The sequence below is a fragment of the Cryptotermes secundus genome, unplaced genomic scaffold (assembly GCF_002891405.2).
Source record: "Cryptotermes secundus unplaced genomic scaffold, Csec_1.0 scaffold940, whole genome shotgun sequence".
Taxonomy (NCBI): Eukaryota; Metazoa; Arthropoda; class Insecta; order Blattodea; family Kalotermitidae; genus Cryptotermes; species Cryptotermes secundus.
In genome coordinates, this window is record NW_019730116.1 from 577,116 (window position 1) to 589,059 (window position 11,944).

Sequence of the window (11,944 nt, forward strand, 5' to 3'; positions counted from 1 at the left end):
CCCCAGGCAGCGTCTTCACATCCTTTACACTGTTTCTGAATCGATGTTTCACAAGGATGTAGTCCAGTTGATGCCGCTTCCAATCCCCAGGTGCCTTCCATGTGTAAATTCTTCTCTTTGGCTTCTTGAACCAAGTGTTGGTGACAATCAGTCCATTTCGTTAACAAAGTCAATAAGCATTTGACCCCTGTGATTCCATCTTCCTAGTCCATGTGATCCAACAATGTTCTGATATGGTTCATCTCCAACAATGCTATTCCAGTCTCCCAATATGATGCTGTTTGTGTCACCTCTTCCATCTTTCTGAAGAATTTCTTCAGTTGTGTCATACACTTTTTCCACTTCATCATCTTCATACTCTGATGTTGGCATGTACACTTGCATAATCAGTATATCTACCAGTTCCGCCTTTAACTTCAGAGCAATAATTCTGTCATTACAAACAATCTTCTTAACAACACTCCTCAATACACGTCTATGCACCACTATTGCCACACCTCTTTCAGCCAGTTCACCTCCGGAATAATATACTGTATAATCACCTCTTCTTATTTCACCTTGTCCTTTCCACCGCACTTCGCTGACACCTAGAACAGACACCTCATTCTTCTGCATTTCCGTTTTCAAATTCTCCAGTTTGCCTGCTTGATTCAAGGTCCTTACATTCCGTGTTCCAATCTTGTAGCTGTGATGTTCCTTCTGATCTTCGCACTTTTTCTTGTCGTAATGCCTGCATGACATTTCCTCTAGAAACACTCCCCCCCCTGGAGATCCGACTGGGGGAGTAGTGTACCTCCGGATATAGGTAATAATTATTTAGAAAGTAAAATCTATTGCCAAATCTACAATGTTGTTTATTAATTGTACTTTTCCTTTGCATCTCTGTGATCTTGAAACAGAATGGTGATCATCATCTTCGCTACAACATTTATCATCTATGTTTTGCAAATTTTCTCCTTGGCCGACATCCACATGGACCAGGAGAATTCCTCTTTGGACCTTTTGAGGGAAGTATACATTATTCAGCAATGTTCCCAATAGACTACAGTGCACTCAACACTCCACCAGAGACATTAGAACCTTACAGCCCAAATAAGACAACCAACAGACGCTCGGTTGTGGTTTGATATCATAGTTACAACATTAAGATTGTAAAGTGACCATGGTAAGTTATGTTTTACACCTAGAACTTGCAGTGCTTGTGGAATATTTTAAAACTCTCCTCAGGGCATTTCTGTAACACTACAAATGAAACTATGAATATTACCGTTGAATTAAAATGATTAAACTATACACAAATGAACTTTGATGAATGTAAATATTCTGATTGAAATTATTTCAATCCTTTATAATGCTTATGTCTTTTATGTGAATGATATTGTTCCAAAGTGTTTTGCAATGTGTCATCAGTACTCTGGCATCAGTGACCATGTTGACTTGCAACTGTTATTGGATAAAGAGGATATTTATTTTATGGTAATACCTAAGTATTTGTGTCACTTATGTATAATATCAGCTTTGTGATGAGGCCTCATGTATGGAAGTAGGCAGGGCTAACAGTGTTACAAATTATACTATGGCAGTGGTGCCCAAACCTATTCAGTGATATCTTATTCACTCCTTTCTTTTTCCTAGGAACAAATGAACTATACTCTAATGTTACAGAGGATGATGGATTTGTTTATGTTTCTTGGCAAAAAAATAAACCTTTAAATTATTGAAAGTCACATTTAATTTCACATGTGATATCTGTGCTATTCATTTTCTCTATTTTTCTATTTTACAAAGAGATACCACTATGTTTTCCAGCAATATACTACCAGGTAGAAAGGCCTGGTTTGATTATACAAGGATGTTTATTTCAAAGGCTGAAAGTTCATGTCTAACATACACGTACAAAATGAAAACATGTTTCTTTTCTCTTCAAAAAATCTCATTACTTTAATGACACACGAATTTGATCTCACGTGCAGCAATTGCAGATTTTGTTGACCTAACAATCTTAAAGAAATGTTTATAATGTTTTATATGTGCCTTCATGTTCTGTGTCCTCATTCTTTATCATAACCATTTCTCTCAAAACATACAAAATTCCCCATATTTCCCACTTTTCTCCATACAATATAACGGTATTCAGACAATATTCAATGACACTACTTAACTAAACCAGTTTAGGCACAAAGTGAAACACAAAATACACACCACATGTGACTATACAACAGAGCTGATATTGTTGGAAAAATTATTCCTCTCACAGAGCCCACCCACTGTAAAGTGGAAATACTGATAGGAACAGAAATGTTTACAGAAGAATACTAGATACAGTATATACTGTTTTGGGGGCCTTGTGCAAGATTTACTTTAGGCCCCCTTTCTCCATCAATTAATCCAAATTTCACTTAACTGTATTTTCTTCCTTCCTTCTCTTTGTCACTGAAGCATAATGTGTCTTTGACAAAATCATTGCTTTATAAAATGATCCCCTGAATTAATAGCAATTAATTTGTGAATTTACACAGATTTTGTACCAAGAGCATACATACTGAAATGTCTAAAGCAGTTATGATCCAGAATAAATTATAAATTATAATCATCTTAATGCAATGTAAGCATACTTTTATTTGCTTCACTGATGTCTGGTAAAACATGTTTTAGGATCTAAAAGCTTACAAATGAATTTGTGAGACACGAAGTACTCATATGTTACGGAGAGTGCAGAGCCAGTCTTGCAAAGAAATCTGAAGCATTTTGCAGCAATTAGCATGATTTAGAATGTTTCAGATTCTTTCGCAGTGAGGAGTGATGTGGCTACAGTTTACGTAGCATACAATGAGATGGCCCTGATTACTGTAAAAACTCACAACATAATGGTTAGCATTCCTACTTAATATTTTGAAGCCCTTGAGTTTGCTTCTCAGCCTGGAGGTTGATCATCATGCCTGAGGACTTTTGTGGTATTCCTCAGTCTCTTCAAGCAAATGCTTGGATGATACCTTAAAATTCTTTTAGAGTATGTCTATTTTTTTTTCATCTTTTCCCATGCAGCATTCATGATCATCTTCCCATTCTACACTATATAACCTATGAAGTTGCAATAATGTTGTTATATATAGAAACAGAAAAGTTATGAAGGGTTTTGTCTTCTGACATATAATGCCAGGCAGTCCACTAAAGTCAATCAGTCAGCTTTATGCTGTTTTCTTGCATGGCTTTTTTGTTTTTTAATTCGCTTAGTGGGGGTGGAGTCCAACTGGGTCCACTTGGCATGGCGGCCACTGATTGGCCTATTGTAGCCTGCACCAGGTGATTATGACGGTGAATTTGGTGGAATTAAGACTGCCAGGGGAAACCGAAGTACTCGGAGAAAACCCTCCCCAGCGCCACTTTGTCCACCACAAATCCCACTTGACCAGACCTTCGAACCTTCTTGCCTGGCTTACTCTTCAAGCCTGAAGAAGAAGGTGAGAACCTCAAATTTTATAGCAAAGTTATAGTTTACACCAAGCAGCCTTGGTCAGCAGCAGCATGACTGGCATGAGTCTGGGAAATACTCTCTTTGAATTTCAGCCAGGGAACCTATTATGCTGGTTGAGATATCAATATTTTTCAATGCTAGCAACAGGATAGTGCAATCAGATAGTCCCTAACCACTCCCTTTCAAATCCTTCACTACTCACCAATCATATTCATTGGTACATAATTTCTGAGATTGATGCACGGCCACTAAATTACATATGATCAATGGTCATAGGCTGCACCTATCTGTGGCGAAGTCTGTTATCAGGTCATGATATCGAAGTACTCAAAGACATTAATAATACTGTATCTTAACGCAAACCATTGGAGTATCTTTCACCTTCCTTGGCTTCATGAAGATACAGAGCTTTGTGGTCTTATTCTAGAGAGTTTAGCCTTATATTACTATGGATGACTTTTCTTTGGGCATCACTGCGTAAGGTAATCAGACTCTAATAAGATATGCTATTTTAATACAGCACTATTCTACTCGAAAAGTCTGACAATCATATGAACAAGTATAAAAAGTAAAAAGTAAAACTACCCCTGTAACAGGCCATGAAGGCCCATAGGGTTGTGAGATGTTGAGGGTCCCACATTATCTAGACAATCGGCTCAAAGTTGGCAGTAAGGTTGACAGCCTTATGTGCCGGCTGCGCTTTACTCTCCAGGAAAATTGTTTAATTAATTCCTGGTACTCATTTCTGTTAGAGGCTGAGTCAACCCCAGGACCATAGCAAGGCCAGAAGGATTGGATCAATTGAAAAAAATCCAATGGCCTCATCAGGACTTGAACCCACAACCTTCCAGCTTGTAGCATAGTGCCTCAACAAACTACGCTACTGCGTCGTCCCCATATGAACAAGTGTGATGAGGTTTACTGACAGTGATACGTAACTATTGTGATACTGTTACCTGGACAGTTTTTATAGATCTGCACTAAGCAAGATCAAATCTATATAATGAGCTTCATATGTGTCATAGCCTTATGGTACTAGCAGATCACTGAACACTTCACAATTGCTAGAATGGACCAATGTTCTTCTGCCATTCTTTAATCCTGTAAGTGTTATGTTGAGCACATTTGGTTGTGTTAGGGATACTGCTGCCACTCAAGGGTACTATTTACCATTTGAGTAAAGTGAAATCTCTTGTCAAATGTGGGGAGTTATTATCTGAGGAAGTAATATGTTTTGTGAAGTGCATTCAGTAAACGTTATTAAGTTGAGAAAAATGTAGAGGTAGACAAACACATTCAGCACTGACAGTAAATTATGTACCAAAAGTATCATGCATTTCTATACGTTTACAGTACTTGAAGTGGAGTGGAATGAAATGGAATTATGTCATGTCTTTACATGCATTTTTGCACCAAAACACAAAAGAACTGAATGACAGAAAATTCATGATGTGTGGATATCAGTGAAGTTTGGAATGGCAAATCCATATTAAATTTTGTTAGACAGGTTCTAATTTACTGATATAACTTGTATTGGTCCTGCATTGCACACACATATATATATACATACACTCAACTCTCGATTATCCGGGGGCGGATAAACCAGTTTGCTGCTTAATGGGGGCTTTTTTGAGGCCTATATGTTGTTTAATATTCATTGACTTTTGTTTCACACAGTGAGTTTTAACACTATTTTCGCACTAGTGTGAACCAAGCTCTGCATTTTTTGGTCCCGTTATGCTAACATAATGTTCTAGGGTAGGGGTGAAAGAATGCAAGGAATTGTGGAAAGTTTCAAGGTCAAGTACACCACCCCAGTTAGTCTCTTTGTATTGATCTTCAAGTGCGTTAGCAAAATGTCAGGGTGTAAAAGGAAGCGTGTTGTGTTAAGTATTCAACAGAAATTCGTGTGAATCGGGCTTCAAAATGTTAAGCAGTGACGAAATCGTAAGTTCCGTGGGGGTGCAGCCAGAAGAGCGGGAAGAAAGTGAGAATGAGGAGGAGGTGGACGGTGCTGCTAGTAAGAAAATATCACATGGTGCTGCTCTTAATCATTTGGAATCCTTACTAGACTATCTTAAGAGTGAAGAGATCAGTTTATTAAGTGACAAGCTAATATTATGTAGGCTCCATACGGATATCTGTAAAAAGGAAAATGCCGCGAAAAAGCAAACAACATTAATTTTTTTTAAGTGTTAAGTGTGAATATTCATAAAAGGTGTTGGATGTTGTTGAACACTGTGATTGAAATAACTAATTCATACTCCAGTGTGATGTAAAAAGAAGTACTAAATAGGCCATGAGATGACATAAAAATGAGGTTGAATAAATTTAAATACAGGTAGGCCTATAGTATTATAAAGGTACAGTATTACAGTACTACAGTACTACTTTTAATAAAATTTGTCTTAACCGGGTTTTCGAGTAATCGAAATTTCCATCCCCACCATTATCCCTGATAATCAAGAGTTGAGTGTGTGTATATATATATAGTGTGACATGTTGCGTAATGGAGAGAGAGAGAGAGAGAGCAAGCTTGAATGTGCATGTGTTTTCAGCATGGAATTTTTAATACTAATACCACTCCCTCCCTTCTAAAATCCAGTTGCAATTGCCACAGTAATGGGGGATTAAAAAATTGTTCTTGGGAGATAAATCTTAATAGACCCCTTCTATGACATCAAATTAAGTTCTATTCAGTATACACAAATATGTCATACAAAAATATAGATGAAGATGCCGTCTTCTGGGATGTGGCACCATGTAGATCTTGTGTGAACATTCGTTTTAGAGGAATGTATCGCCTCCAACTTCAGGGTACAAAAATCTGGGAGTGAGGAACCATCGTGAGCAGGTGGCTACCCTAAAGATGGAGGCGATTGGTTCTTCCAAAATGTCGGTTCACATCCCAGAAGACGGCATTCTTTATAGTCACTGTCATGAAAACTTCAGTCTTACAAAAATATAGATGTTACAAAATAAGTGTCTCATTAAATCTGATATATTTGAATCATTTTTATACAATGTATATTTAATTTAATGCAAGGAAAAATGAAGAGTCAATGAATAGTTAATGTAAAGTCTTTACCATTAGCAGATTCATATTTACATTAAATGAACTTCAAGAATGTCTGTCTGGAAATAAAAATTGTGCCAAAATTTTGGTTCCACAAATGGCAGTGTTGTGAGTGAGATGTTTGTTCCTGTAGAAATGCTCGTAGTAGGTGCTGAGATATGCTTCATCTGCCTCATTTTCCAGCCTTGGAATGGTGATTCTTACAATGATGCTGATACTGGGCCTTCTGATGACAACATTTGCTGCCACAGGCTTTGCAGTCATAAACCAGCAAGTCATAAACATTGTATTTGAAAGTCCTGTTCTGTAAAATATAATTTTTATAGACTGGAGCCATGTTGTTACTTTTGTCTGTTATATTTACTTCAGGCTCAAAGTCAGCCACACAAACTGTCATGGTTCATTTTTCTCTCACTTCAAGAGCTGTATGCACTTGTTCAGTTTCTGCAATTCTATTTCCTTCCATCCACAGTCTGAAGAGAAAATAAATAATTTTCTCCTGGAATACTGCTCCAATCTTTATTTTTAATACACTGTACTTGTATATATGTTCAGTTCCATGAAACTATTCTGTCATAATTTTTCAGGGTTTCTTCAATTCACCAAACTCTAAGGAAGCATTATGTTTTGGTGTTGTATTTAGTAAAAATATTTGCTAAAATAACATTAAAAAGGAAGGAGTGTGAATGATAGCAGTCTGATTTGCTTAGGGAAGTGAGTAAAGTTTTATAATAAGTAGGGAGGCTGTAACACGGAATTTCAGATTGGTGTTTAGTTGTGTTCTTGATTTCAACATCCATATGTTCTAGAAACAAAAAATTCTGAGTTTAAGTGCAAAATCATGTTAAGAACTTGCACTAAATTGAATTGAACTCTATTGACATGGGGTGGATTATCTCTGTAGTCACCTTAAGAACTTAGACTGGGTCCACTGTGTGTCCAAGATTTCTTGGGCTCTTTAAAAGAGGCTCATCTACACTGCTAGACGCACAACCCTCCAGACTAAGACTAGTTAATGTCCATTGGCTCTATGCATGCAGAGCCAAAGATCTCTAATTAATCCCCAACCAGTCTGGGCACTGACATAATGCTTTTTTCTCTCAGACTGCTGACAGCAAGGTATTTTGGCTGCCCTCTATTATACACGAAAAGCGACCACTGATCCCCTGCCACTGATCCCAGCTGGATCCACAACCAAGCTCCAGCTGAGCTATCAGTTTCCTTTAGAAGAGCCTTTCTCTTCTTGGTCAGCTTCTTCTGCTGGTCAGATTATTTCTTTTTCTTGATGCCTGGGCTACTCACTCCCATCAAGAGAACCTCTTTCAGTTTTTCCCTTATGGACCTCTCACCAGAGCCATTGAGAGATTTTTACTCCTCTCAAAAACAGCAGATTAGTCAGAACCTGAGACTTTCAATGCAGGAAGAGAACCCCACTTCATATAGTGCTGACAGCAAGGAGCCTCCAGCCATCTCTACCAAGTGCATCGAGAATAGTAAGGCCCCAACATTGGTCCTGTCTGAACCTGAAGTTGAGTACCAACTGAGACATTGACCCCAGAGAGGGAAAATCCCTCCCCAGCCACTTCTACTGCTAGGCTTTCCAATTATTCTTCCTGACGGTCAGATTACTGACCAAGAGACATCTTTCAGGTTTGCCCTCAATGGATTCCTCATCACAGCCCCTGAGAGACTTGACCATTCTCCATAGAAGCTGAGGACCCAGGAACTCAGTCCTCCAGTGTGGGAAGATGACACTGTAGTAGCAGCAGACCCATAAATGATCCCTCCAATGCAGGAAATGAATTTTCCTCCTCAGAACTGGTGCATGTTTCACAACTAAATGTTAGAACAGTCAAAGAAATATATTGTAACATGTTTACGTTACCGAAGACGCCGTAGAGATGGTTAATTGGGTTTATTTAACAGTCTACAAATAACGGCTATAATTAATGATCACAATATTACGGGTTTCCACACTTTACAAACCCTACAACAAAATCTCGTAACACAATCTTCACTTGTCTTCACGTACTGATAACGCGGGAGCTATACAAGTCTCCCTNCGCTGTTGATTAGCATTGCGTAGTTGCCAGGTTACGGGGCTCGGCTATCTTCGGCTCCGCTCGGCTCTCTTCGGCTCCGCTCGTGACGTCACCGCGCGTTGCGCATTGCGGGGTGATTACTCGCGTATTACGCGAGCGCTCAGTTACCGCTGAGGGGAGGGAGGGGAGCGCTGACTCACCCGCCGCGTCACTGCTGGTGTGGGGGGGGGGCCTCGGATTTCGCAACATGTCACAATATATAAATGTTAGACCAATTTTATATATATATATAGTGACATTTAGTGCCGAAATATGCACCGATTCTGAGAAGGAAAATTCCTTCCCTGCATTGGAGGGCTCAGTTGTGGGTCTGCTGCTGCTACAATGTCATCTTGTTGTTTGGGGATTATTCTGTTCAGTAACATTCCTTTCATAATTTGACAGAATTCAGAACTTATTATATTCTTCTATTGCATCCTCCATCAGTCTTCCCTTCTGAATTTATCTCATTTCCCAAGCAGATAAATTAGGAGCTGAGACAGCTCAGGTAGTATAACAAGAGGCCGAACAACACACGTTCAATTTCTGGCAGGTGCAAGAGATTTCTCTCTATTCCACAGCATCCAGACCAGCTCTGGGGATCACCCAGCCTCCAATCCAATGGGTACTAGAGGCTCTTCCATGGGGGTAAAAAGCCTAGGGCGTGAAGCTGACCACTAACGTCCATGTTATGCTGAGGTCGAGAAATGGTGGAGCTATACCTCCACTCCCCTGTAGGCACTTGTGTCAATATTATTTGAAAACCTCTATCACAATTTGTCCACATTAATTTTTATTCCATATTCTTTAGAAAGGTCCCATTGATTCAGTTTCCCTTTAGTTTTCTTTCTTTCTTGTCCTTATATCAATTCCCATTCACTCATGAAGTTGAACCCTTCTTGAGAAGCCGCCAATTGTGCAGCTACTCAAGAACTTTCCAGCATTTTATGGAACCCGAAGGTTCATAACTGTGTTCACAAGAGCCCTCCACTGGTCCCTATCCTGAGCCAGATCAAGCCAGTCCATACCATCCCATCCTATTTCTCTAAGATCCCTTTCAATATTGTCCAGTCACCAACTTGGCCTTCCTAGTGATCTCTTTCCTTCTGGCTTTCCCACCAGTATCCTATATGCATTCCTCTTCTCCCCATTTGTGCTACATGCCCTGCCCATCCCATCCTCCTTGCTTTGATAATTCTAATTATACTTAGAGTAGATAAAAGTTATGAAGCTCCTCCTTATGCAGTTTTCTCCAGCCTCCCATCACTTCATCTCGCTTCAGTCCAATTATTCTCAACACCCTCAGGCTATGTTCTTCCCTTAATGTCAGAGCCCAAGTTTCACACCCATACAGAACCACAGGCAAAATTATAGTTCTGTATATTCTAGTTTTTATGTTCCTTGACAGCAGATGAGAAGACAAGAGGTTCTGGACCGAATGGTGGCAAACATTACCCAAGTTCAATCTCCTCTTAATTTCCTCCTGAATCAGGATTTGATTTATTATAGTTGTTCCCAAATATTAGAACTGTGCCACATTTTCAAAACATCTGTTATGTATGAAGAATGCTGTCTTCTGGGATGTGGTGCCATGTAGATATTATTAACTGACATTTCGGAGGAATGTATTGCCTTCATCTTCAGGGTATATGTAATCTGCAATTGAGGAACCAGTGTGAGCAGGTGGCTGCAGACTGAATGCCAGTCAGAAACACCCAGCTATATAAGAACAGGAAGGTAAGGGGGGGCCACATAGGAAATCAATAAAGAGGAGGGGAAGGGTGGCCAGCAGGTCAATAGCCTTGGAGCTAAGCTGCCAGCCACGTATCAACCTGTGTAGCCTTGTGGATCTGGCGTCATGTTCCGGTGGTTTCTTGAGGGAGTAGATGAGAGGCTTCCATGACTTGCTGAGAGAGAGGTGGGGTGCACCAGTGTGCTATGGCACTCTGGTTGAAAATTGCTGCCCTAAAGTCTTAATACTGAAAATGCTGTTAAATAACCCATTCATGTTCTTGTCTTATCATCACACAATGTTCTGAACCACTCCCTCTAGTTTTGCTTTTAACATAATTAGTACTTCTGTAAATTAGTTAAATTTTTCTGCAGATTATTCTGGTATATTTTTAATCTTATTAAGCTTGAAAAAACTTTTCTCTCATTATACTGTTATATGCAACAACTGGGAATGAGAGTTTGCATGAAATTAGTAAATACTAATGATAATGGAGTTAGAGTAGTGAACTTTGTCACATCAAAAATTCTTACTGTCAAAAGTACAATGTTCCCACATCGTAACATCCATAAATTTATTTGGACATCTCCTGATGGGAAGATACACAATCAAATAGACCATATTTTGATAGATAGGAAACAGCACTCAAGTATACTTGATGTCTGATAATTCAGGGCAGCAGATTGTGATACTGACCACTACCTGGTGGTGGCAAAGGTTAGGGAAAGACTGGCAGTGAGCAAACAAACAACATACGGAGTTCATATGGAGAGGTTCAATCTCAAGAAATTAAATGAGGTAGAGGATAAAGAGCAGTATTGTGTTGAAATCTCAAATAGGTTTGCGGCTTTAGAAAACTTGGACACTGAGGTGGATTTTAATAAAGCTTGGAAAACTATTGGAGAGAATATAAAAATGTAAGCCAAAGAGTGTCTAGGTTATTTTGAACCGAAGAAGCATAAGCCATGGTTCGATGAAGGATGCTCAGAATTATTAGATCAAAGAAAGCAAGCCAAATTGAAGTGGTTACAGGATCCAAGCGAAATAAATTGGGATAATCTAAACAATATAAGAAGTGAAACCAGCAGGCATTTCAGGAACAAAAAGAGGGAATATCTGAAAGACAAAATTGATGAGCTTGCAATGAACAGTAAGAACAAGAACATTAGAGACCTGTTTAGAGGAATAAATGATTTTATGAGGGGTTACCAGCCTAGCAATAACTTAGTGAAGGATGAGAATGGTGATCTGCTTGCAGATTACCACAACATTTTGAATAGGTGGAGGAACTACTTCTCTCAGTTATTGAATGTACACAGGGTCAGTGATGTTAGGCAGACAGAAATCCATACACCAGAGCCGTTAGTACCTGATCAGCCCTTTTGAGGTTCAAAGTGCTATTGCAAAATTGGAACGGTATAAGTCGCCAGGTAGTGATCAAATTCCGGCAGAACTTATTCAAGCAGGAGGCGAAATATTATGTTCTAAGATTCACAATCTAATTACTTCTATTTGGCATAAGGAAAAATTGCCTGATCAGTGGAAGGAGTCTGTTATTGTACCAGTTCACAAGAAGGGTG

The 11,944-nt window shown here is 39.1% G+C and overlaps 1 protein-coding gene across 7 annotated transcripts in view; it reads left to right on the forward strand.

Annotated features, from left to right (window-relative positions):
- Window positions 1-1,303, forward strand: part of LOC111866246 — a 106,341-nt gene extending 105,038 nt beyond the window's left edge. For all 7 annotated transcript variants that reach the window (XM_023855017.2, XM_023855022.2, XM_023855018.2 and 4 more), the window contains one exon: window positions 900-1,303. In XM_023855017.2, coding sequence (XP_023710785.1) covers window positions 900-1,127 — 228 coding nt within the window. In that variant the 3' untranslated portion in view covers window positions 1,128-1,303. The remainder of the gene's footprint in view (window positions 1-899) is intronic.
- Window positions 1,304-11,944: the final 10,641 nt, after the last annotated feature.